Source organism: Borostomias antarcticus (assembly GCF_949987555.1).
Source record: "Borostomias antarcticus genome assembly, chromosome: 18".
In the NCBI taxonomy this organism is placed as follows: Eukaryota; Metazoa; Chordata; class Actinopteri; order Stomiiformes; family Stomiidae; genus Borostomias; species Borostomias antarcticus.
This window is the reverse complement of record NC_140251.1, coordinates 7,222,261-7,249,593: the sequence shown is the minus strand read 5'-3', so window position 1 is coordinate 7,249,593 and position 27,333 is coordinate 7,222,261. Positions and strand designations below refer to the sequence as shown.

At 50.6% G+C, this 27,333-nt stretch overlaps 1 protein-coding gene across 6 annotated transcripts; it reads right to left on the bottom strand.

Annotated features, from left to right (window-relative positions):
• Positions 1 to 1,301: 1,301 nt before the first annotated feature.
• On the bottom strand, positions 1,302 to 26,850 carry tle3a (TLE family member 3, transcriptional corepressor a; the record flags this gene model as incomplete). 6 transcript variants are annotated; one of them, XM_084452566.1, is made up of 20 exons in its annotated part: positions 1,302 to 1,409; positions 1,729 to 1,805; positions 2,028 to 2,178; positions 3,305 to 3,452; positions 4,032 to 4,279; positions 4,457 to 4,706; positions 4,821 to 4,894; positions 5,328 to 5,497; positions 5,809 to 5,941; positions 6,856 to 7,008; positions 7,138 to 7,188; positions 8,447 to 8,569; positions 10,318 to 10,325; positions 11,054 to 11,258; positions 18,774 to 18,878; positions 19,194 to 19,256; positions 24,585 to 24,629; positions 25,863 to 25,926; positions 26,215 to 26,315; positions 26,827 to 26,850. In XM_084452566.1, the coding sequence occupies 20 exons, from the start codon at positions 26,848 to 26,850 to the stop codon at positions 1,302 to 1,304; spliced, it is 2,301 nt and encodes a 766-aa protein (XP_084308692.1). The 6 variants fall into 6 exon arrangements, with proteins under 6 accessions (XP_084308692.1, XP_084308694.1, XP_084308690.1 ...); XM_084452568.1 differs by having other exon boundaries at positions 11,054 to 11,255; XM_084452564.1 differs by lacking the exon at positions 10,318 to 10,325 and having other exon boundaries at positions 11,031 to 11,255.
• Between the last annotated feature and the right edge of the window lie 483 nt (positions 26,851 to 27,333).

The window sequence follows — 27,333 nt, the reverse complement described above, 5'->3', positions numbered from 1 at the left end:
GATGACATAGTTTGCTACATGGTCCGATGTGAATATGGAGAGGGGTCATTCAGGCCAGTTCCTGAGTGGAGACAACAGAGGGACCGCCGTGAAGGACCAGAGAAAGGAAAACATACAGACCATGACGACGGTTGTTATGGAGCCGTTTGCCTACTTCATAGGTAACCGTGTAACCTCTGCCTATCAGTCACAGACAGCCACGACGGTAGGGCAAACATTACAAACCACGACTAGGGATGATGCAATGTTGAGCACAGAAGTCGCACAAGCAGGGTATTGGACAGTCCGCAGAGCAGAGGAGAGAAGAGCAGAGACCCCTCCCCTCACAAAGACCACCAATCCTCATCCAAAAGAGCTGCTTGTGCAGAGGAGCAGTCTTTACCATCAAGCAGCTGTGTCTGTATTTCACAGTGGTTGAATCTGATTGGACCAGTACCGAGGGGCAGAGAGAGACGAGACAGCCCCTCCTTCCTGATCCAGGCTCTCTGATACTCCACCGGGTCTACAGACCGAAGACATGGGCATTTCCCACAATGCTTCGCTGCTAAAATCCAATGGATAGTTCAAATGTCCCTGTTCTGTGTTGTGATGGGAGAAAAAAAAAGGCCGGGGAGAAAAATCCAAATTAGATTTCCGAAAAGGTCAGCCTGGAAAACGAACTTGAAAACAGGCGGAGAGGAGGAGAAAAAAACTGAAATAGAATATCCTTTTACAAAGTCCTAATCTAATTTCCACCCCCAGAGGGGAACAGAGAATCAACGAGAGAACAAGAAAGAACCATCACAAGCGTAACTGGACACCAAAATATAAATCTATAAAAGGCCTTTATTACTACATTATGTACACTTTTCCCAGAATCCTCCGGGGAGAAGCTCCACAGTGAAGCGCCGCTTCTTTTTAGCGTTGCGGAACTTTCCCGCCGTGTAAAAAAAGAAGAAGAAAAACGACAAAATATGGAAGAAAAAAAAGGAATCCAACAGACAGGGTAGAGTGAGACCATGTTTTCCTCTCTAACGCCTCAGGAGCTGCTGCTGCTGTGTTTCACTGTACAAGTGTTTAGTCGCATGTGTGGGGGCGGGGCCAGTTCCCGGGGACGCGCATATCCAGCGCCGCGGTGACGTGCTGCAGTGTGGAGTCCGGCCCGGCCGGCCCGTCCCCGGTCCACCGTCTCAGAGGGGTGCAGAACATCCGCCATGCTGTCTGTGTGAGGAGGAGAAGGAGGAAGAGGAGGAGGAGGAGGAGAAAGAGGAGGAGTCCGCTGTTCCTGAGCGTGAGGGTCTCCAGTCCACTGCAGTTCCGTCTCAGTAGATTACTTCATACACGGTGGCTTTCTTGTCACCAGAGCCCGTGACGATGTACTTGTCGTCCGCCGAGATGTCACAGCTCAGGACGGAGGAGGACTCCTTGGACTGAGAAAGGGACACAGACGGGGAAAGTAAGTATCTGAACACATCAGAAGTCAAGTGGAAGGCAACCGCTGACGAGGAGGCTCTAGCGGAGTCTGGTGACATCTAATCCCGTCCCAGTGACCGCTTCAAAGCAGAACTTCACTGTCTGGTCAATATTTCAGGTTTGGTTTTCACTGATAGTACAGAGCCTGTCAGACAGCGGTCGCTGTGCCCTTCCTCACACAGACTATCTGGGTACTGGTCTGAACTGCGCACACACACACACACACACACACATACAAGAGACACATGCACACACACACAATATTGATCTGCATACCTGGAATATGCTGGCGCCATAAGGAGTCCTCCAAGCATTCAACAGATTGTCCTTCCCAGTGCTCACAAACCATTTACCTGGAGGAGGAGAGGAGAGAGTGTAAGCGAACCACCTTGAACACGAACTCCACTACCCAGGATTCCCTTCACAGCAAAGAGCAGGCATCAGGGGAGGACACTGCAGATAGACGGATGTCTAACATTGTAAGGTGTAAATAAATTAAAAGTTAAATAAAGGTTGAATAAATAAATAAAAAAGTTGAACGGCGACCGGAGCGTATCTGGCGCAGGCGTCCTTACCGCAGTAGGCGAACTTGAGGGAGAGGACGCAGCTCTCGTGCAGGTGCAGCTGGTACTTGTCGGGCTTGGTGTGGTGGAGCACCTCCACGTTGCTGCTCTCCATGCCCACGGCCAGCCACTCGCCTGTGGGGCAGTAGCCCAGCGAGAAGATCTACACGCGGGGGGGGGGGGGGGGGGGGGCACACGACCACCGACAGATCACTCACACTGGCATTCTGATAGTCTAACTGGTAAAGAGTGTGTGTATATGTGTGTTTGGGTGTGTGTAGTGTATGTATCTGTGTACCGTGAGGTGAAGTCGTGCTGCTACAGCTGCATGTGTGTGTGTATAGTGTGTGTAATGTGTGTGTGCGCACCTGTGAGTTGAAGTCGTGTGTGTGTGCATGGATATAAGTGTGTGTACCTGTGAGGTGAAGTCGTGTGTGTGAGTGTGTATGTGTGTGTATGAGTGTGTAGTGTGTGTGCGTGTACCTGGGAGGTGAAGTCGTGTGTGTATGAGTGTGTAGTGTGTGTGTGTGTGTGTAGTGTCTGTGTGTGTGTGTACCTCTGAGGTGAAGTCGTGTGTGTATTGTGTGTGTATGAGTGTGTGTGTGTATGTGTGTGTAGGAGTGTGAAGTGTGTGTATGTATGAGTGTGTGTGTGAGTGTGTATTAGTATGTGTGTATAATTGTGTAGTGTAGCGTGTACGAGTGTGTGTGTTTGAGTGTGTAGTTGGTGTGTATGAGTGTGTAGTGTGTGAGTGTGTAGTGTGTGTGTGTGTGTGTATGTAGTGTGTGTGTATGTATAAGTGTGTAGTGTGTATGAGTGTGTAGTGTATGAGTGTGTAGTGTGTGTGTGTGTGTGTGTGTGTGTGTGTGTGTGTGTATGAGTGTGTAGTGTGTGTATGAGTGTGTAGTGTGTGTATGTGTATGAGTGTGTATGTGTATGAGTGTGTAGTGTGTATGAGTGTGTAGTGTGTGTGTGTGTGTATGAGTGTGTAGTGTGTGTATGAGTGTGTAGTGTGTGTATGTGTATGCGTGTGTATGTGTATGAGTGTGTAGTGTGTATGAGTGTGTAGTGTGTATGAGTGTGTAGTGTGTGTGTGTGTGTGTATGAGTGTGTAGTGTGTGTATGAGTGTGTAGTGTGTGTATGTGTATGCGTGTGTATGTGTATGAGTGTGTATGTGTATGAGTGTGTATGTGTATGAGTGTGTAGTGTGTATGAGTGTGTAGTGTGTGTGTGTGTGTGTGTGTGTATGAGTGTGTAGTGTGTGTATGAGTGTGTAGTGTGTGTGTACCTGAGAGGTGAAGTCGTGCTGTTGTAGCTGCCGTCCTTCCCTCAGGTCCCAGGACCGGACCGTGTTGTCCAGCCCCCCCGTCCACAGCTTGGTGCCGTCATGGGAGATGTCGATGCAGCTGGCGCCGTCCGTGTGGCCCTGGAACTGCCTGTTAAAGCACCGCAGGAGAAGAGTCAGTCTACACACACACATGCGCACACACACGCACACGCATGCACACACACCCTCGGAAACGACTAACGGTTCTAGCAGTGAGGCTTCGCTAAACGCAGCGCTGCCCCTGCATTCAAACTCAGCGAACTGAGGCCAACGTTCGTGGCGAATATGTTTTTGCCGAACAGTTCAATTTGAGCGCCATTTTAAGAACGTCCCAAATTGTTTGCCTTAAACATTAAACTGTGATCGACAATGATTTTTCAGAATGAAATATTTTGAATGTCGTCCCACTAATACATAGCGTGCTGCCTAACGTTAATTAGAAGTGAAAGGGCCTCCGGTATTCAATTCATTCATTCAATCATACAACTCACATTTCCCCTCTCAGTCCAGCATCCATTCCTGTTCACCACAAACTACTTTTTCAGACCGCTCACTTATGTTCACTTAATGTTTACGGCCAACACAAAGGTAACTGAAAAAAAAACTTTTAAAACAGTCTGCAAATGTTCACGACGAGGGCTCGCCATGTTCCACGGACCACCCCCGCCCCCACCCGCAGGCGCCTTACCTGACGAGGGTCTGGTTGTGCAGGTCCCAGACGGCGATGTTGCCGTCGGAGCAGCAGGAGAAGCAGACCTTGGCGTCGGGGCTGATGGCCAGGGCGTAGCAGGCGGGCGCCGAGGACGTGAGCTCCGCCTTGATGCGCGGCGTCTGCGAGGCCAGGTCCCAGATGGTCAGCGTGCTGGCCTCGCCGCCCACGATCAACGTGCGCCCGTCGGGCAGCAGCTTGCAGGAGCGGATGTAGTTATCCCTGTTCTGTTAACGGGACAGAGGATAGAGGACAGGGAGGAATCAATACAGGCTCTCTGGACACCGAGGGCGTGTGGGGTCTAGCCACACAGCACACCGTATCCCTGCCATCGGCAGCGCTGCAGAGAAAGCGCTTAGGCGAGCGCGCGGTCAGTCTGGCGGGCGGGGGAGGTCGTCTCTCACCAGGCAGTCCAGCTGGGACACGGGGCTCTTGCTGCCCGGCTGGCTGATGTCCCAGATCTTGACGCAGCCCTTGCCGCCGGTGTAGACGTGGCGCGTGGGGTTGCTGATGGTGACGGCGCACACCACCTCGCCGTGGCCCAGCGTGTTGATCTGGCGGGCGTGGCGCGGGATGCCCGGCCCGATCAGCGCGTCCGGCGGGAAGGGGACCGGCTGCATCTGGCCGTCGGCGCTCACGTGGAAGGAGTACGCCCTGGGGAGGGGGGGGGGAGACGGAGAAACGGTTCTTCAGACGGGGGGCGGGGGGGGGGGGGGGGGGCGGGCGGTTAGGAAGGTGAGTCTACCTAAGGCGGCGACGACGACTTACGGTTTCCCCCCGGGGATGGAGGTCAGGCTGGATGGGAGGCCTGGAGCTCTCATGTGGGTGTGTGGATCGAACCCCTGGTAGGCGAAGAACAGAACCGTGGTCAACCACTACAGAACTAACCACACCGATTTGCCTATTTATGCTACTACTCTGTATCTGGTGTCTTCTTCCGAGCTTCCTGTAATTCCACTGCTGAAACGCCCAATTTCCCCCTAGGAGGATCAATAAAGTATCTATATATCGATATATATATATATATATATATATATATATATGACACCATAGGGAATGTGTATTTTCTTTTTGGCACTATTAATATGCACTGTCCTGTCTTTACATTGTTCCGTCTGGTCCCTGCACCCTGTCTAATGTTGTCTCCATCAGTGCTATGCACCAACTGACCAGACCACATTCCTAGTAGGCTATGTGTAAAAACTACCCGGCAATAAAACTGATTCGGAGCCATGCATGTAAACGGGTAGACAAGGCGAGAGGGGGCAGGGTTACCATAGGAGAGCGCCCGTAGGCGGCAGCGGCTGCGGCGCTCATCTGGGGGGAGATGTGGAGGCCGGCGTAAGGGCTGGTCAGACCGCCGTTCATCTCCGGGTGACCCATCATGGCGAAGGGGGTGGGGTAGGAGCCCGCGATGGACAGGGGCGTCCGCAGCGCTGGGGCGGCTGGAGGGAGGGAGGGAGGGAGAGGGAGAGAGAGAGAGAGAGAGAGAGAGAGAGAGAGAGAGAGAGAGGAAGAAAGAGAGAGGAAGAGAGAGAGGAAGAGAGAGAGGAAGAGAGGAGCGAGAGAGAGAGAGAGAGAGAGAGGAGAGAGAGACAAGAGAGGGGAGAGAGAGAGAGAGAGAGAGAGAGAGAGGAGAAAGAGAGAGAAAGAGAGGACATCCAATGTTAAATCAAGCTAGGGACAGCGAGGAGAGGATCAAGGCTAGCCAGCTGAGCTCTGGGTCTCCAGAGAGAGCCGGGGTGAGGGTACTCACCCAGAGCCTCCATTCCGGGGGGCTTGCCCAGCAGGGGCCTCAGCCCCGGGGTAGTGCTGGTTCCAGGGGTGGGGGCGTCGTTGCGGGGTGTAGGGGTGTTGGACTTGAGGCCAGGCGTGGACGATTTGTCATTCTGTAGAGACAGAGAGAGAGAAGAGAGAGAAGAGAGAGAAGAGAGAGAAGAGACAGACAGAGACAGAGAGAGAGAGAGAGAGAGAGAGAAAGAGAGAGACAGACATGAATCACAATCCCAGAGCCAGCAATAGTCCAGATTGACAAATGTGAGTGCTAAACTGAACTAAATCCAATCCAGCTCTGACAACCCCACAGTCCCGCCGAGCACCGAACTGCTATCTATTCCAAACCCTATTAGTGCTACAATAGAGACAGGAACCTTTCATCCCTGCCTGCTTCAATCTTGCTCTGAAGGGAAACGCTGGAACAGCTGAACACGAGCGAGCTATTAGCAGAGGAGACCTGGACGGCATTATCCCTGACAGCTAGTCGTGTACTTAAAGCATGAACAGACAGCCGCCCCTGAGCCATGGAAGGGCCTTCAGTGGGCGTCCCAGATTTGCACTAATCCTCCTCTCTGTGTTACCCCGCCCCCCCCCACCATCTCGGAGGAGGGGGTATGTGTGTGTGTGTGTGTGTCTTGTGTGTTTGTGTCTCACGCGCCTGTGCTCCTTGGTCTTGGAGGACGGGGTGTATGTGTGTGTGTGTGTGTGTGTGTGTATGTGTGTGTCTTACGTGGCTTGAGCTCCTTGGTCTTGGAGGACGGGGTGTATGTGTGTGTGTGTGTGTGTATGTGTGTGTCTTACGTGGCTGTGCTCCTTGGTCTTGGAGGACGGGGTGTATGTGTGTGTGTGTGTGTGTGTGTATGTGTGTGTCTTACGTGGCTGTGCTCCTTGGTCTTGGAGGACGGGGTGTATGTGTGTGTGTATGTGTGTCTTACGTGGCTGTGCTCCTTGGTCTTGGAGGACGGGGTGTATGTATGTGTGTGTGTGTGTGTGTATGTATGTGTATGTGTGTATGTGTGTCTCTTACGTGGCTGTGCTCCTTAGTCTTGGAGGACGGCGTGCTCCCGGAGGACGCCACGGAGGCGGGGCTGTTGGGTGTGTCCTTCTTGGCGGGGCGGGGCTTGTCGATGCCGTTCTCCGGGGGCGAGTGGGCGGGGCTTGCCCGCGGGGTGGCGGGGTCCTGGTGAGACACATGGCGACGGACTTTACTACACGACGGCCTACGGGCTCAGACGCTGAAAACTTCCCATTACTAGATTAGAAAACAGCTTTGTTGACAGGTACTTAAACACCGGAATGTAGACCTCACCTCATTGGACACGTCTACGACCAGGTCGTCACTCTTATCCCCGTCACTGTCCTGTTTAGAGAACCAGAATGAGTCAGGATGACTGGAGCCTACATGAGTCAGCCATTACTGCACCAGGACACCACTCCTGTTAATGGGTTAGGGTAGTCTGGAGTCTAGCGCCACAAAACATGGGCAGTAGGACGGAGCCAGCACATTAGCCTACCTTTCAAATCCAGCTGCATTTCAACATTATTTTGGTGCTTATTCTTGGTGTATATCCTTTTATGCACTGTGTGTATATCTAGATGTGTGTTGCTTAGCGACTGGAATTGTTTGGTGAAAATCTGTGTTGCTTATGTGTCTCTGCGTGCTACTAACTCTGTCTTCCTCTCTCCTCTCTACACCCAGGTCCCGGAAAGTCCTCCCCTCCCCCCTTTTCCTGATCTAGGTCCTCCTAAGGCCCCCATGGCCCCCGGAGAGGCCCCCTGCCACTCTCATGCACATCTCAATCCCACTATGTGTCGTGGGCTGTCCCTATCAAGTCACCCCCCCCCCCCCCCCTTTTTTTTTTTTTTTTTTTCTTGCTTTTTGTCTCCCCACTTCTGCTGAGCGGCTATACCAAGTTTACTCTACATTCTATAGGAGCCTGTCTGCTAAGTGTTTATTGTGCCTTATTATGTGATACAGTTACAAAATTATGTTATGGACTACAGGGATAGATAACACATATGACCTACCATGTAGGTAACATCTATGTAACCAAGTATTTAGCCCATGTTTACTGCTCTGTATATGTTCTTAGCCAATAGACAAACATTTTCCAGGAATCTGCTTGATCGTCTCGTTGAGAGAGGTCAGGGAAGAATTTTTAAAGCTCACATTTTCAGCCCATGGGTGAACTGTTTTTTTGCTTCCCTCTGGAAAATGTAGGGATATGATCTATGCCCCTCCCCCCATTGCTCTCTGTAAAGTACATAAATCGTGTATAGTGGACTCAGGACTAAATGAAAAACTAATTTAGGTAGTACATTTTGCCGTTTGTGTAATAAAAACTTCAGTGAAGCGATAGTTAATGTGGAACAAAGTCCAAGTAAATCGCACCTTGTGTGCCAGATATGCTAAATCCAGCTCGCAAGAGTGCAGGACCCGTTAGCTATACTTGAAGTGGAAATCTGCGGTCAGTGACCAATCAGCCTCTCCATACAGCCCCCTATCGGCGCGGGTCAATCAGAATCCTATTGAAAATCAAATATCATAGCTTGTTCCCAGAAGTCCTTGTCACAGCGACGGCTTCTGGGTACTCAGAGTAGGGTCGACCGTGACGTACATATCTGCTCATGCTGTCCTTCTCCTCCACTTTGCGTTTCTTGGAGTCCATGCTGTAGTCGGACGAGCTGCGGTGCTTCTCGCTGGCTGTGCGCAGGCTGTCTGACGGCGATATGGAGTTATTCTGCAAGAGCAGAGCACAAACAAACAAACAAACGTGCAGGTTTTATAACAAGTTTCATAACATCAGGCATACAGCAGGATCCTTTCATAATGGTGTGCAGGCTCTAATCCAAACACTGGAAACGTCTAATTCGCTGGGGCCATAGAGATGCCACAGATTCTTAACCAGCCAACCACGGGGCCGCTCCGGGCAGTACCCTGACACCAGCCAAGACCCACAGACACAAGCCTGTCCTTGGACACCCAGTGGAATGGGCCGTTATCTCCCCCCCCTCACAACCGGACAATAAACAGGCTCAGAAGGACATGAGCAGCATGTTGGTGGTGAACAGAGGCCCTTTCTCTGGAGCCAGCCAGGCTGAGAGAGAGCGAGAGAGAGGGGAGACAGAGAGAGAGGCAGAAAGAGAGGAAGGAGAGGGAGAGAGAGGGAAGAGCGCTTAGGCACGGTGTCAGCTCCATTCAGCTTTTTAAATGGCGTGCTTTGAGCTGGGATATGAAGAAAGAAAGAAAGAAAGAAAGAAAAAGAAAGAAAAAGAAAGAAAGAAAGAAATCTATATCAGCGTGGGACTGTCTGACTGGGGCTGCTCCTCACAGACTACAGTACCCACAGAAGTTAGGACGTCTCGCTCTGAAAAAGCCAGTACGCTGGGGAGGGACTAGGCAGGTGTCCAGAAGGTCTTCGCGGGGGCTTGCGATGTGCCTGTAAATGGCCAAGTCTTCCCGATTCCCTCGGCCTCCCTCACCCCCGAGGTCCAGAGCTCGGCGTGGAGTCAAACGGCTGCCCAGACCGAACAAAGGGCGAGGGACAGGCCGCACCGGGCAAAGGGCCCGTCTGTATAATGGCTGACCTTTAAAAGGGACGCTTAGCGTGACTCATTAACCAAAGTCACCACTCTGCTATCAGATGACCTGGGACAAGAGCGGCAGTGGCAGCAGAACAGGCCTGCTAATCGCCCCGGGACGTCCATCTCTTCAGTCATGACTGCGCCCATTCAGACGCTCCCAGCCGACAGAAACACAATCTCGCGGGCCGTCACAAGCCATCAGAGGTCGCAGCCGTTCTGATGCCATGCTTTAGCAGGCCTGGGGCACGCAGAGGAGGAGAGGACGAGGGAGGAGGAGAAGGAGAGGAGGAGAGGGAGGAGGAGGAGAGGAGGAAGAGGAGAGCAAGAGGATAGGAGGAGGAGAGGAGGGGGAAGGGAGGAGGAGAGGAGGGAGGAGGGGAGAGGAGGAGAGAGGGGAGGAGGAGAGGAAGGAGGAGGGGAGAGGAGGAGGGAGGAGGAGAGGAGAAGAGGTGGAGAGGAGGAAAGGGATGAAGAGGAGGAGGAGGAGGAGAGGAATAAGAATATGAAGAATTCTTCATTTGTGCTCATGAACATTTATGCATAGCAGGGGAGGAGGAGGAGGAGGAGGAGCAGGCTGGGCTGGTGAACAGGGGAGACAGTGGAGGGATCAAACAAATCCCTTAAGAAGGGAAGTCCAGGCCTGTCTCTAATTGTGATGAAATTACAGAGCTGCTAATCTCTCCAGCGTCATTTCCCCTCAGGATGAAACGCACAGGGCTAATATATTACAAACCTCATTTCTCATTAAACATTGTACATTGAAAGCAGATCACAGCGCCGCCGTGTGAATGTGGCTTTGGCGTCATTCTTTAAGCAGGAACTTGATGTTCACGTTACATTGGAAACGGGAAAAAAACCTTAAATATTCGGAGCCAAACACAGGGCCCGTCGTCTCCAGACTCACCGTGCTCTCTGACGACACGAACCAGCGGCAGCAGGAGAGAGAGAGGATGATTGGCCAAGTCATGCAAAGGGGGAGAAAAAAAACAAGTCAGTGGGAGTATGATAATAACAGATGCTGCTGGCTAGGCTAGGTGTGAGATCTGCCCGCAGGGCTCCAGCGCGCTCTTATCACGGTGCCGTGTGATTGGAGGAGCTGCTGAATAGCTCGTCCGTTCACCGGCTGAGAATGTGCCAGCTCATTACCCGCAGAGAATGCGAGCGGACAGGATGTGCTCTTCCTTATCTGGGGCGAGGAGGCGAGTCAAGTCTGCTCTGGCTGAACGAGGGCTAAACTACGTCTTCTACGTCGTTTTACACCCTGACCGTACTTAACGTAATCCAAACGTTAATCTCCGCTGTGTGAATCTATCAAAAAGGTCTTGGGATGAAAAGGCGGAAGAAGCCTCGTCGAGTGCGGAGATAAAACAGAACGTCGCCCCCCTCCCCAACTAGTCGGGCGGGCCAGACGAGTCGACTTCCGCTCCGGATTGTCTACTACGTCTGGTATTCAGGCGCTGAAATTTTGTTGAAGGAAGTTGGGGAAAAAACGGGCGGATATCCCGTCAAAATTCCGTAGAGAGTAGTAGACCGGACCGGAAGTGATGCATTTTTTTTTTTTTAAGAACTTCCTTTTACAAATTCTAAGCGGCTGAAGCTCCGACACTACTCCCCAACCCTCCCCCCACCCCCGTCCTCACCTCTGTGCTCCAGATCGTGGTGATTCTTCTCGTCCTTCACCGGCAGGTGGGCCTGGCTGCCCAGGGCCCCCAGGGCCAGCAGGCCGGAGCCGGCGCCCGACACCGGTGGGATGCCGGGGGGCTGCAGGCCCGAAGGGTGGGGGGGCAGCTGGACGGGCGGCCCGTGGGCGGCGTGCGAGAGGTGCTGGGCCTGGAGCTGCTGCTGCTGCGGATGGGACAAGGCACAAGTGGGTCGGAGGGAAAGAGCAGAGGAGAGACGCGGCGCCCGCTAAAAAAAAACTTGGAGCTGATCGAGTTAAACCCCGGGAGGGCAGATATTAGCACGTTCACGCATCTATTAATGTCAGGATCAAGAGCGCAATCCTTCCCAGGGTTATTTCCATACCAGCCGGGGGTGGCGTAAGCCTGTGTGATGCGAGTGCTGTGAAGGAAAAATAGAGGTTATGATGACTAACGATTCATCTACTGCTCAACACGTCGAAGACATGCCACACAGGGCTCTCACGAGATGCAGGGGCGAAATATCCGCCCAACAAAATTAGTCAAAAGCTCAGATGAATCACTGAACGGTACTGAATTCATCACTCTATTAGCGAACAACAGTAAAGCATGGGTCTTAGCACGCCAGCCGCTCTGGTAAATCCAGAAAAATCCGTGGGGGTTATCATTCCACATGGTGTAAACTAGCACATTTCACAGTGCATCAGCAGAACGCACTTAAGCCGCCGGAGCGTTGGCCGATCCTCCTGGTGGGCAGAGAGCAGGCCCCAGAGGCAGCGCAGGAATCCCTCAGTCTGGGGGCTGAACAACCACCTGCTCTCCAAACACTTTAGCAAGCGGTGGCCTGCTATATTTACTCCCTCTGCATTCACGCCGGTGGATTCACACAGCACACGACACCGGTCGCTCGCAACACAAACTTTGAGAATCCAGGAGCAGCTGCTGCTGCCGGTGGTGGTGCGTGTGCGTGTGTGTGTGTGTGTGTGCGCAGCTGGCAGACTGCTCCAAGGGTCCCAGGCTGGCACTCAGTCAAGTCTCCAGTACTCTGACATCAATATTTGAGAGGCGCGGGGAAATGGATGGGAGTTAAAAAGGCACTCAGTACGGAAGTAAGCAGTTTAAGGCAAGGTTAAATAATACTTAGCAGAGCCACCAATAAAGACATCCACAATTTATTACCCGTCTACAAGCCCAGCTGAATAATTCAGCTGCTATTATGGCGTGTGCTCTCTCTCTCTCTCTTTTACAAGACTGGGTCAACCGTGACCATTTATGGTCCTGTCCAGAATATCAGGCACTCCTTTAATGGGCGGGGAAGCCATTGGGCGAATGCCGTTGTGTGATGTATTGGCCGACACACCAAGTGATCAAAAAGGAATCAATTGTGAGCCTGAGTCAATATCATTCATAGCTTTATCATCCGGCTCTAACACTAAGTGGACCTACATTATTAGAGGGCTCCACGCCAGGATGTCCATCGTCAGGCTTTTTAGTGGATGGGGTGGGCCTTTAATTGCTCATAGCTTTCCAAATTAAGGTGTGCAGTAAGTAAGTATGGTTGAGAAGGCTATGGAATGTGAATGTGTGTCGCAGGGGATATGAACTTGCAACCTGGCCCCTCGCTCCAAGCCTGCCAATCCAATTATAAAACGTGCATACAAGATTTTGTGCGTGACTGTCTGTGCGTGTGTGTGTGTACGCGCGTGTATAGGACATGATATTATGTCCATGAGGGAAATTAAGCGGTGGGGAGAGCCATGGCTGCTCAGGGTGTTTAATGAGGCTCTGATGGGCTAATATGCATGGCTGATTCGCCCTGGCTCCCACTAGACACACAAATGGAGACAATAAATAAGGATCGCCTGTTCCCTCTAATTCAACATGCCTAGATAAAGACCCACTCTTAGGGCTCATCTTTTTTTCCACAGTGTGAGAAGAAAAAAAAAATCACTTCAGGGCCAGGCAAAGTCAGACAGATCTATTACGGTCTCTGGTGTAACGAAGACATAGGGTGTCCACCAAGCTGTATTTTAGAGTTGGCGCTGTTTTCTTGTTGTTTACAGTGAGTAATGAGCTCTATAGGGCGCTATAGAGATGAGAGCTGTGTTTCAAGCGCTTTTTAGCGCTATAGCGCCATTTTTTTGCACTGAAAAACTTTTTGGGCTAGAGTGCAGGCTGTAAAAGGCTGTTCCGATGATGACAACGGTCGTTGTCTTCGTTGAAACGGCAGAGACAGCGAACGTTAGCACTAGCTAATGTTAGCTATCTATCTTAACTTGGCTAGTTAAAGCTACAGGAGATAACTCATCACTTTGGCAGCCCCTCTGGACGTAATAAAATCGGCACTGCGTTTTAAGAACCACACTTCCCACAATCCCCCACTCACTCGCTGTAATGATGGGGGAAAAAAAGATAACAAACGCGCTTGGCGCACTGGATTGGAAGATTGTAGCTACTTTCTGGAAGGATGGCTTCAATGCAGGTAAATACCGGTCTTCTTTCTTTTATGTGCATGTATATTTCGTTTCGCGGGGCGAAGTGTTTGTTGTCTTCCTGATATTGTGACATGCAAAACGTGTCACTTCCGTTTCCACCACAAGATTTCCCGCCAGTGTACTAGCCAGTACACCGAAATTCTAAAATAATAAATTCACAAGGTCTCATGCAGTCTCATGTCACGAAAATGATTTTTGGGGTCTTGCTAAGGCCAATTCATAAACTAATAGCAAGTAAAGGTGAATATTGAACCATAAAAAAGTTCTCATTGAGCTTTAATCTACTAATGCCGTGTTCCAGATAGGATTTTGAGCCCGGATTTTGAGCCGTAAGTTACGACTTCAAGTCACGACTCACGACTTCATAGCGTTCCAGGCAAACTGTCTGAATGCGTGGCATTCTGGATAAATGTAAACAAGCCGATATGGTAAAAGCTTGAGATTTGGCACATTGTCAGAGCTGGCAAGCTAAACATTGTATGCCTAATTTCGCTATGCTAAGAAATCGTACGTTACATTTTATTTATTGACATCATCGACTTTTCGTCGTTTGCATGGTCACGTTCAGGTTTACCCTAATGTTAGCTAGCTAGCACTAGCTATCTCTTGTCAACATATTTGGGCATCGTTACATACACATAGCAGATTGTAGTGCATAATCGTTTGTATTATTTTGATTACAACGTACAAATTTGCTTTACGTTGCCCTAAAGTTATCTTTGTCGCCATACCCATGGGGGCTGCCATCTTGCTTAGAGGGCTATGTGACGTCAGAGAGCGCAACTGGGAGTACATCGATCTGTACGAGTTCACGGGTGGGAAGTTACGGGTTTGACTGCCATTCCAGTGCATTTTCACGTGTAGGAGGTCGGAAAAATACGAGTTACGGGTTGCCTGGAATGCACCATTAGTCTCAACACCAGACCCATGAGAGTTCTTTCGCTAACACACTACGTAAGCTACGCTAACTACGTTACCGCATGCTGCAGATCTCTCTATTCACTTTATTCACACAGCTGCCATATTGGTCAAGTCTGACGAAATTGGATGGACGAATGCGGAAGTGCCCATTGACTCCAGTGTTAAACGTCAACTATAAAAACACCACGTCAAGAACCAAAATAGTCAAAATAACAGGCTGAATACACTATCGGGGTTACAAACACATCATTACCATTACTTTTTTTCCCCCGATTGTTTTCACTGCCATTGTTTTCACGTTTGGAAATACATGGAAGTGAATGCAGCGGACGGCTAACTATGGCTCATACACTTTTTTCAATCTGCTCGAAGTCAAACCTACTGATTATTGATTTGTTTACATGGAACAGCTGTGCGATGCTCACGCAGTAGGGAGTGAGTATGTTACTATGGTTACTACATACGAACACAAGTGGTCAGCTGGTCACATTTGGAGACGCATGATAGACACAGGTGTAAACGATGATGTGTCTCACTGTCCACTTGTGATCTGATCGTCCAAAACGCATTTTAAAACCAAGTCTAAACAGGGTCTATTATGTAGCATGCAGAACGCAGCGATTCAATGTAATATCTGGAGAAAGACTAATCTACACTAAAGTCTGCAAAAACTTGACACTTAGGTGTAAAACATTGGTAGCCTAGCCAGCTCCATCTTTAGTGCGCTGTATGCAGCTTGGCGCTGGTCAGCTCCATACAGCTCGCCGGTGGGACACGCACCCACCACAGCGCTCCAGCAGGTCTGTTGTGAACAGCCATGCGGCAGCGGCATGCACAGCTCAGGCTTCTCACTGTGCCGTCACACCAAGCCCGTTAGCTCCACCTGTGACATGAGGCCATCTCTGTAGCGACACTAACCATGAGAGCTGGGTAGACAACCTGCTGCTGCTCGGGAGGGACGGAGGGATAGAGAGAGGGATGGAGGGATAGAGAGAGGGATGGAGAGAGGGATGGATGGATAGAGATGGATGGAGAGGGATGGAGGGATAGAGAGGGATGAGAGGGATGGAGGGATAAAGAGAGGGATGGAGGGATAGAGAGGGATGGATGGATAGAGAGGGATGGAGAGAGAGGGATGGAGAGAGGGATGGATGGATAGAGAGGGATGGAGTGATAGAGAGGAATGGAGGGATAGAGAGGGATGAAGGGATAGAGAGAGGGATGGACGGATAGAGAGAGGGATGGAGGGATAGAGATGAGAGGGATGGAGAGAGAGAGACAGAGAGAGGGATGGAGGGATAGAGAGAGATGGAGAAAGGGGTGGAGGGATAGAGAGAGGGATGAAGGGAGGTTGGGATGGAGAGAGGGATGGAGAAACAGGATCAGACCTGTGAGGCTGTGACCCGGTGACCCACGGAGCACACCAACATGCATGCCCGACACTAACGAGACGCGACACTGCAGAGACACGGTACCCTCCAGTCCAGAACAGACGTGTCCTTCCGTTAAACTAGGCGGCCCTATACGTGCCTGGGTAGTAACACCGTCTGACACATGATTACATAAAGTATATTAAATAAAATGCAGCCGATATTAAACGATAGCTAAGCTAACGTGCTATAAAGGTGAGAGGAATCTCCCGTTGGGGCGAGCCGACCGGACGCGGCCGCTGAAGAGGGCTGGTAGGCGGGTCGGGTCCGTGGCGTGCTGGCCAAGCTCCACCTCCGGCTCACCGACGACAACGAGGGGCCGATCTAATCAGAGAGGCACCAGAGCAGCACGATCACCTCTCTACCACCAGCAGCTGCCCCAAATACATCCTATTACCAGCCCTCCCATCAATAAGACATGCTGCTGGCTGCCGGCTCACACACGCCTGGCACGAGCCCCCACCCCGCCTCGCCCTACAATATGCATGAGGTCTTTGGCGTGTCTACAGAGCCTCTTCTCCCTGAATTACTAATGCCCATGCATTCATAAACACCCCCCTCAACACCACCACCACCCCCCCCGAGATGCGTGCAAATCTTTCATAACACTGAAAACCGCCAAACTGGACCATACACCTCGAATCATTCCACTGTTGCGGCAACATCACAACCTTGGAACATTTGACTTAAATCCTAGCAGGATAAGCTGGCTCAGATAATCAGAATCAGAATCAGACAGCAGTCAAAATTATTCTAGCAGTTCAAAGGGTGAAAGACATCATATTCTCACATTTAAAGGTATAACAATGACTTTTCCACAACAACAACAACAACAAAATGAGAATATATTTAAACAAAAAAAAAAACTCCCATCACATCAGGACACCTTGTCAGGGGAATTCCTGGGAGCTATTACAGTGGAATGAAAGGTCACCGAGGGGGCATTCATTGAATTCCAATACCTGCCTCCAGACAGGCGGAGTGAGAGGGAGGGTGGAGCTGCTGTAATAAGATCACTGATGATAGCAGGAGCTTTGTTTGTGTGGGGGCTTAAAGCAATCATTCACACGGTCAAAGGAGCAGGCTGGTGTTGGTGATCAATGAGGAGCAGATGGGAGGTGAGGTGAGGTCTGGTCTGGTGAGGTCTGGTCTGGTGAGGTATGGTCTGGTCTGGTCTGGTGAGGTCTGGTGAGGTATGGTCTGGTCTGGTCTGGTGAGGTCTGGTCTGGTGAGGTCTGGTCTGGTGAGGTCTGGTGAGGTCTGGTCTGGTGAGGTCTGGTCTGGTCTGGTCTGGTGAGGTCTGGTCTGGTGAGGTCTGGTCTGGTGAGATCTGGTGAGGTCTGGTCTGGTGAGGTCTGGTCTGGTGAGGTCTGGTCTGGTGAGGTCTGGTCTGGTGAGGTATGGTCTGGTGAGGTATGGTGAGGTCTGGTCTGGTGAGGTCTGGTCTGGTCTGGTGAGATCTGGTCTGGTCGGGTCTGGTCTGGTGAGGTATGGTCTGGTGAGGTATGGTGAGGTCTGGTGAGGTCTGGTGAGGTCTGGTCTGGTGAGGTCTGGTCTGGTCTGGTGAGGTCTGGTCTGGTCTGGTCTGGTCTGGTCTGGTCTGGTGAGGTCTGGTCTGGTCTGGTGAGGTCTGGTGAGGTCTGGTGAGATCTGTTCTGGTCTAGTAGAGAGACTCATGCTGTGGGGCGCTGCAGCAAGAGAGTGAGGGCTGTGATGCCTGACTACTGACTGTGTTTGTGTGTGTGTGTGTGTATGTATGTATATGTGCGTGTGTGTGTGTGTATATGTGCGTGTGTGTATGTGTGTGTGTGTGTGTGCGCGTATATGTCTGTGTGTATATATATATGTGTGTGTATATGCGTGTGTATACGTGTGTGTGTATGTGTCAGTGTGTGTATGTGTGTGTGTATGTATGCCTGTGTGTATGTATGCCTGTGTGTATGTATGCCTGTGTGTATGCGTGTGTGTGTGTATGCGTGTGTGTATGCGTGTGTGTGTCCGTGTGTGTGCCGTGTCATGCCTCCCGCGGCTTCAGTTGCGGCGGTACAGACAGTGTTTTCAAGTCCCCCAGCGACCCAGGTCAGCAGTGAGGGATGAGCCTCCTTGTTAAAACCTCAGCCAATTAAAGCCGTACTGCATCCAGCAGGGGGGAGGAGGGGGTGTTCTCCAGAGCTCACAGGCGTACATTTATAAACACACAACAAGGCAGCGGTGACACCGCAGGGCTGGAGCATTCATGCATGCATAAATACATTACTACAAACAAAATAAGAAGGCATGAACCCAAGGCAGGGGCAAATCTGCACTTTGTGTACACCGACCGCGTTCCCTCCATATTACTGGTTAACTGTGTAAAGGCTAGGCTGGGCTAGCGTGAACAGATATTAGGGGGTAACGCTGCGTTCCTTTTGGCTCGTGAAGTCGTGATTTACAAGATACTACTCGCAGTCTTAACTGGAACGGCATCTCGACTTGTTTTCGCCACTCGTGAACTCGTACCACTCGCCCCTACCCCCAGTTCGCTCTGGAAGTCAGGAACAAGATGGCAGCTTTTATTTCATTTTATTTCATTTCTGAGGACATGTTCGCAAGCTCTTTTGTATGCAAAAATACAACGTAGTGCGTTGTTATATACTGGTTTGGCGAACAAAGCTAGCTAACGTCCATCTTTGTTCCGAGCTGTTGTTGGTGTGTCTACTGTAACACGGTTACCTTGTGGGTGATGTCGTTCTCCTTCTCTCCCACCTAACCAATTCACAGCCAAATGGAATGCAGCATGACAGTCTATGGACTGTGTGTGTGTGTGTGTGTGTGTGTGTGCAGGTTTGCCCCTAACCAAGGTCATTTATGAAGGTAAAAAGGGGGTATACACACGGTTAGAGGCAGATTGGGAAGTCCACGTACCCCGATGATGGCATTCAGCTCAGTCATAGTCACCTGCTTTGCACGCTCCACTGCCTGAGCAACCTGCTGCTGGTGCTGGGAGAGGGACAGAATATAACATCGGTACACAGCTGCTCACAACATGGCATTACACAACATAACATTACACCTAGCTACTTACAACTGGCGCACACGCGTTCAACTGTCAACTACACTTTACTACATAGCTGCCTTTAAGAGGGGGAGTCGTCTCACACAGAATTATTCATGATCATCAGACCTAGGGTTTAAAGAAGTAACTTAAGACAGAACATTAAGACTTAAATAAGCCGTCATAGACAGACAGACAGATATAGTCAGATAGATATAGTCAGATAGATCGATAGATGGATGGCCACTTTTGAAACTCACCTCCTGTGACAGAAAAGGCATAATCTGAGCTAGAATTGCGTTGAGCCGCTTGGCAATCTCCGTCTGAGGGGGAAAATGGCAAAACAAAACAAAAAATAGGAGAGTAAATTTAGCTGGTGGAGTATCAGCAGTGACTTCATGCAGCCCCCACCCCCCCTCAATGTTTACACCGATTAAGTCAATTACTGCGGCAATCAGAACTGCTTGACTCAACATCCTCTAAACAGCATGATATTGACGTTTGAAATATTTAAAACATTAGCAGAGCCCAGGGGGACGTGGCACAGCTGTGTGTGGAGTGCTCTCCAGACCGAGCGGAAATGAGCGGAGAGTGTTGCTGTGTTAAGAGCATCCTCCTTCCCCACCCTGCGGCCTCTTATCTCCGCTGTCTGCTGCAGTTACCCTGAGAGGGGAGCCATGCAGGATGTGACTCAGACAGGCCCCAGACTTCACACACACTCACTTTATTTACATGGAGGACCGTCTGACAAATGACACTGGTGGTGTAATTACACGCGCACGCACGCAAACACGAACACACGCGCGCGCGCACACACACACACACACACACACACACACACACACACACACACACACACAACTAATGATTAAGCAAACTGTACCGACCAGCCGTAATGGGGCATTTGGTCACCGCCATCACTTAATGTCTGCGATCAATAACATTAGAGGACGACCGCTACGTCTGTAAACGTTTCGACTGTGGTCTTCCTCAGGATGGCTCATCTGAGACTGAAGCCCACGTTTCCCATAGCCCTCATCTCTCCTTATCACCCCCCCCCCACCCCAGGCGGCTGTCAACGCCAGCACGGGGACCAGCCTCCATTCTTCTGCCCATCTCCAGACTGCCATGGCAACGGCGGCAGCCCTACCTCGCCGGGATCATTATGCAAATCGCACCTCTGCTTGACCGTAGCAGGCTTTAAAAATCATATTACGTGCTCGGAGGCAGGTCATTAAATTGAATTTTCAGGCTGTCGATCAGATCAACGTGCCACGCAAGCGAAGGGTGGGTGGAAAGAGCAGTAGGAGCGTGTGTGGGGTGTGTGTGGGGGGGGGGGGGGGGCGGGACTTCTAAAACACGCCAACAGGCCGTCGTCCTCTCTCTCCCTCGTCCAGGAATTGGCAACGACAGGCTCTCAGATTGGGGAGCTTTCACTGGGAGCAGAAAAACAACATGGCCAACAACACTACATCATCTATGGAATTTATGAGCCGCAGTTCAACCCTGGGCCACCGCGGATTGCGGAACACCCAACACATCACAGGGATCTTTTCTGCCGTATTTCACCGTAACGGCAAACACAACGTACTATGTAGGCCGACAGCTTATTTATTACTCGTGGCAGAAACGAAGCACCTTTTTTGGCAACAGGAGATATTACTTTTCTCTGAACACAGCGGGGGAGATGGGTGGGAAACAACACGTCCAGCAGGGCGAGGCCTGCTGATCCACTTTCTAGCAGCCTAGCCACTCCTTAAGGGCAGGCAGGCCACGGGGACGAACCACCAGCTAGACAGGGCTTCAGCATCAGAGCAGCAGGCAGTCTGGGAGCTACTGTACTGGTGGCGACGCTGAACTGATAGAACATGTGACCCAGAAAACGCCAAGCTCCGGGCTGTCAATTCACTGACCTCAGCAGGCTCCTGCCAACGGCAAACAGGGTCTCTATATCTAATAAAGAGATGGAATGGATAGCCATACATGTAGGTCTTCACCAAGCATCATCATCAATGTGACATATTAAGTGCTCTAGTACGAGCTCAAGAAAGCCCTCAGAAGCGAAGGAAAAGCTGGTGGGATTGTATAATCCTGGCTTGTTGAGATAAGCCATGTCAATAGCAGTCGAACATTTGACAGGATTTGTTAAAAGGCCTCGAGCGCAGAGTACATTCCTCTGGGGCTTAGTGTCATGGCAACAGCTGGCTGGAGAGGTCAGGAGGGGAAGGGATCCGACCGACTGCCTTGTTTTTATCGTCTCCCTACAACGGCGCTGGGAATATACATGCAGATGTATCCATAAACGTAGCTGGCCAATCAGGGGTCCTAGATGAGACCATGTTGAGAGGGGGGCTGGCAGATTAAAACGAGGCGGTCGCCACTTTAAACAGATGACAGTCCAGTCCTCAAGAGGCCAGCTCCGGGCTCAGCTACACAATTACAGGTACTCGCACCCGTCTAGCACCGCTTTAAGAGCCCTCAGGCCGGCCTGTCGGAGGCGTGTGGAAAGCTTTGTCTGCTGCTATCAGCAATGGGAAAACGGAGGGAGAGAGACAGAGGGAGGGAGAGAGATAGAGGGAGAGAGAGAGAGAGAGAGACGCTGACAAGCATTAAATATACCGGGAAAACAACTGGACTCTCCAGCCCCCATGATCAGTTCACAAACAATACTTGACCCAGTCAATTGCAGAGTGCCTCCAATTTGTCCGAGTTGATGGCGTTCCCGCCGACTCCCATCTCCCTCGGCCGGGTAACACGGCAGCGCCACGCCAGTGGAGAGCCTCCGACTCGACACACCAGCTAGCATCTTCTAAACAGAGACGGCCCTCAGTCTCTGTGAATGTGTGGCCAGCCCAGGCCCAAATTGTTAATTGACGTCTGAATTTAGCTTAATCGATCGGCTCCGTGAAGGCCGAAGGGCCGCCTCCGAACGGACGCATGGATCACTGCAGTGATTTAACCTCGCCGTCTCCCGCAGACAGACAATCTAAGTAGCCTAAGTGTGGACGTTCTTCACATTAAGCCAAGCCTTGAACCAGGCTAGTACCTCTTAACAAACCAAAGCAAAGAACACGTCATAACACAATATTCTGTTGATGTTACACTACTGGTCTGTGAAAACTAGCCTGAATGTTGTTCCTCCAGCGGCTGAATGATTGCGCTGGTATGTTCCGGCAGTCACAGCGGTCTGACTGATGGAGGACAGGAGGGCGGTGAGGGAGGGCAGACTTTCCCAACCACTCGTCATCACCACTCTCCATTTGAGAGGGCGGTGCAAGCTCTCCCCGCGGCCTGACCAAGTTTGTTTTGGCCTCCAGTATGAGATATGGTTAGCTCCTTAGCAAATAATTCCTTGAGGCCCCGTATATAAATCATTCATCTCTGAACAAGCTTCTTGCACCACCAACAACCCGCATAGCATGCACACACACACACACACACACACACACACACACACACACACACACACGTACACACACACACGTGTACACACACACACACACACACGTGTACACACACACACACACACACACACACACACACACTCTCTCTCTATTTGGCTCTGTGTGGCCTCAGCCCCCCCCCACACACACACACAGATAAGTCCTGAACTATGACCGCACTCAGCCGAAGCCTCTCCGAGGAGCTCTCCAATAAGCTACAAACATGGTAATTGCTTTCTTGACATCAGAAAAAAAGCTTTGTGTTTCTCCAAATGACTGAGGCAGCTGACAGAGGGGGAGCAGTGAAAAACTGGCCCGTTCCATCTGAGCTGTGCTCCTGTGCGTTCTGAAACCCGCATTATGCCTCCACACAGAAGAAAAAAATAATGAATTAAAAAAGCAGCTAAAAGGAATGGATTTCCTCACTACAAAATAAATCCCCTGGCTGGGAAATAATATGCCAATGTGCATTCAATAATCCACCTGACCCCGGCTGTTAACCGCTCCCTCCTCCTCCTCCTCCTGCTGGCAGGGGAAGGTGCTGCAGGCCAGGGGCAACACTGTTTGCGCAAAAACACGCCAGCGTCCAGCAGGTTAGGGCCCCACCAACTAATTATTCAAGCGCACCCATCCGCTCTGTTAAGGTTCCCGATTTTTTTTTTTTTTTTTTTTAAAGATAGTCATTAAAATGGATCAGTTGATTAACCTGTTTACACAGCAGGGCCCGGACGGGTTGGCCGGCCTCGACGCCCCCCTCCTCCTCCCCCAGCTCTGCCTCTCCGACTCCAGTCTGCCCCCCCCCCACCAGGCTCCTCTCATCTTGGTTAGAGATAAGTGCCTGACAGAAGCTATCAGAAGAGCCCCCAGCGAGCTCGGCCAGACATCTGGTTGTGTGACACCCGGCCCAGGGGCCGCCAGACACTGATGGATCACCAATCCGCCACCTCCGCACTGTCATTAACCTGTCCGGGCCGGGGGAGGGAATGAGGGACAGCTGCGCTGTTGTCGTTTAGTCTCGCGATACCAGACTTTGGAGGTCTACGCCCCCCGGAAGTCTGGAGACGTCTCCTTCGATAATCATTACTGGAGCGGCGCCAAAAAACGCTGCCAAAATTCGAATTGTTTTTAGTGAATAAATCTGGACGAATGTCTAGTTGAGTGCAGCGTTTAGAGACTGACTCTTGAGTCTACACTGTCCTGGCTGCAGGAAGGAGAGAGACGCGCTGGGCTAGGGGGAGGGACAGAGACGCGCTAGGCTAGGGGGAGGGACAGAGACGCGCTGGGCTAGGGGGAGGGACAGAGAGACGCGCTGGGCTAGGGGGAGGGACAGAGAGACGCGCTGGGCTAGGGGGAGGGACAGAGAGACGCGCTGGGCTAGGGGGAGGGACAGAGAGACGCGCTGGGCTAGGGGGAGGGACAGAGAGACGCGCTGGGCTAGGGGGAGGGACAGAGAGACGCGCTGGGCTAGGGGGAGGGACAGAGACGCGCTGGGCTAGGGGGAGGGACAGAGAGACGCGCTGGGCTAGGGGGAGGGACAGAGAGACGCGCTGGGCTAGGGGGAGGGACAGAGAGACGCGCTGGGCTAGGGGGAGGTACAGAGACGCGCTGGCCCATGCCGGTCTCAAGAACGCATGAGACTCAAATTCAAGATTCAGACTGCAATCTCAAAATGACTCATTCACAGAGTCGCTTCTGGGATGTCAATACGAATTGATCTAGAAGCCGTATCAAAGGGGAGGATGGGGTTTCTACCGGTAGAGAGACCAGCCCAGGCCTCTGAACATCTGATGCAGGAGGAGGCGTCTCTCCTCTCCCCCGTCCTCTTATAATGAACACGTCTTAAAAGGCTTTGACACATCAGCACCTCTCTGCCTTTCATCCTCCATTCAAAGGCCGCAGTTGCCAAAGTGTCACCTTTAATCTTATCAAAGTGGTTTGCTTTATGCCACTGGCACATACTAGATGCCTCCAAAGGAAAGACAATAGGATTGTGTGTGTGTGTGTGCGCACGCGCACATCTGTGTGTGTATGCAAACACACAAAGGCCTGTTCAGTGACCCCTGCTGTTTACAGCTCCTGTAATCAATACACAGTTCAGTTCCCAGCCTGGGAGTGGTCTCTGCCCCCCCCCACATAGTGGTGTGAGCCTGGGCCTCCCCTGACTCCACAGAGATGGAGGAACCAGACCCAAGCAGTAAGGGTACATACCTGTTTGTGCATCTCTATGTTCAGACCGTAGGACATCTCATAGTACTGTAATGAAAAAGGAGAATTTGGTTCAGTTATCTCATTCACCACAAATCAGTCGCTTCTGCTGGAATTTTATGAAAAGATAATCAGACATTTTGATTATACAACCAGTGACAGATTCTAACAGACGTCATGCATTTTTTACCTGACAATAGGGATTTGTTGTTTGTCTCTCGTGGACAACAGGGAAGTTATTGATCTACACCTTAAAGCCTAAGATCATCAGAGAGACGTCTGTTTGCTCAGCTTAACTCAGTTGCTCAACGCTCTCGATACCTCAGACCGGGTCAGTCTGCCCAGCTGAAATGAAATCCACAGAGACCGCAAGTGGCTGTCAGGGGCAGAAATGGCTTTCCAGTCAGCGCAAGTTTGATGAGGTCCAATGCATTATTCAGTCCATTAGCTTCTTTGAAAATTACTCTCAAACAAGAGAGCCATTCTGTTTGAGATCAGAGCAGCACAGGGCCGGCCGTAACCTGACACCCCCGGCTGACAGCGCTGGCTGTGGGAGACATGTTTACCTAACCTCCTCCCCTGCCGTCACTGACATGTTTTTTCCTGTGAGTATTTACCTTCAGTCTCAGTGTATTGGTCTAAGTCATCCCTTGCATGTTTACACATGATAACAGAATCCACTCACATCCACGCTCTCCTGATTCCATCATGTCCATGAACATTTTTTTTGTTTTGTTTTAAATGTATACTCTCAGGCAAATTAAAACGTACACATTTGTAAATAATCGTACAAAAAAACAAAACCATGTACGATGTACCATCCCGCAGACATATTTCAGTACAACAAGTAGCTGGATACGTGTCCACTGTTGATTTACTGCCGGTGCGTTTTTCCCACACAGCAGTGCTCTAGCTGGCCTCAGTCAGCCCACGCCTAATTTATGGCCGTGCATATGTCTGAGCACGGTGTCTCCTAGGAGAATAATCAGATCAGCACACACCGAGGGCAACGCTACAGTCATTGACCCCTGTAGAACGCGCGGGGGGGCGGGCTCTGTGATGGAGCCCACAACCCACTGCCTGTCAGGAAGGTTTCCATACAGTGGTTAGCCTAGCCAAGGCCTTCTGGGATTTTTTGTACCTGTACCTGACACTCATCCACCCTACCAACCAACCACACAGGTAAACACAATATCCCATGTCACTCCACCCTAGGTAGATCTCCCTACACGCCTCACAATTTGGAAGCATAATTGGTCGCTATTGTAACATAATCCTCACCATGACATAGTGTCGCTGCATCTCCGTCTTCTCATTGGCCAGCTTGTCGTACTCCACCTTAAGACTAAAATAGAATACAAGGTGTCACTTTTCAGACATCTCAATGCCTTCAATAAATCACTCAACTCTCAGCCACTTGAACAGAGCGTGCCAGGGGTGACAGCTGCTCATTGTTTTCCACATAATAGTCAACACTGGATATTACACATCCCAATGAACAAAACAAGGAAACTACTGTACACGCATTGGTTGGTTCCACATCTACTTAAAATCTAAGCCTAAAAACAAAAGAACTACGGTACATTGGTGACAATACATATTTTCCTTGATACAGAACTTGTGAATATTTTACCTGTGGTACTGGGCCTGTAGGAACTGAAACTCATCCTTAATCCTGTCGCATGACTCTGCTACTGTGAATTTGAAGCCTGGTTGCCCAGGCTGATGTGGTGCCTGTAACAAGGTAGTACATTTCAGTCTACCAATGATAAGAGGATATTCATGCTGTATATGTGTATAAGCGGCCTCTGAAATAGAACCCCCCCCACTGCAGTAAGATAACAGGCGCTTTGACAAAGCAACGCTGCTGTAATGCTTGGTATAAAACCCGTCACAGCATGTTGTTTTACACGGATGACTGGGCTCTGATATGGAAGACAAACAGACTGACTGACAGTCGGACAGACAGACAGACGCACACTTCAAAGTAGGTGTCATTTGATAAATATGGGTGCGTAAACACAACATCGGTCGTCCCACGCACAATTGAACACACACATCATAACGTCAATTACCAACGGTGTGTGTGTGGTGGAGTGCAATTCAAATACTAACATCACTTCAAATGGGGTCAAAAGGGATTCGATGACTCAAATTGAAGAGAAATCGCGGAGTTTAAATATTCACCATGCAAAAAGCGATATTATCTAGGGCTTGAAATAAATTAACTATAGGCGCAACTTACTGGATGGCGGCCCTGGGGATACATCTTGAAACGTATCCTTTGTTTATCGAGGAAGCGGGTGCTTCGGCTGTGACTAGACAGTCAGTCACGCCACTGTCAAAACAGCCGCACACAAAGACCAACAACTCGACCAAATCCTCTGGTGCAAAATCCTGGACGACGCGGATAATCTTTGGGTTGAAAACAGAGGGAGAAAAAAATCAAATAGTTCATTAAAGCATTGTGTTGTGATATGCTCGCTAGCAAAATGTAAACTATCAATAACTAAAAACACATGCAAATGTTTTATCGAGCTAGACCTTTTATGCAGCTGTGACCTTTTGTGGGAGGCAGCGACACTATCGACACTAAGTAGTAACGTTATGATTTGTACATCCACCGTGGTTAGCTGGATAGGGGGTGGTCATTCTGCGTGCTGCTTTGCTCTACTAGCTCGCTAGCTAGGTTGAAGATGAATAAAATCTCCTGACTTTGATGGCTTAGTAGCGACCGTCATACCTGTGTGTG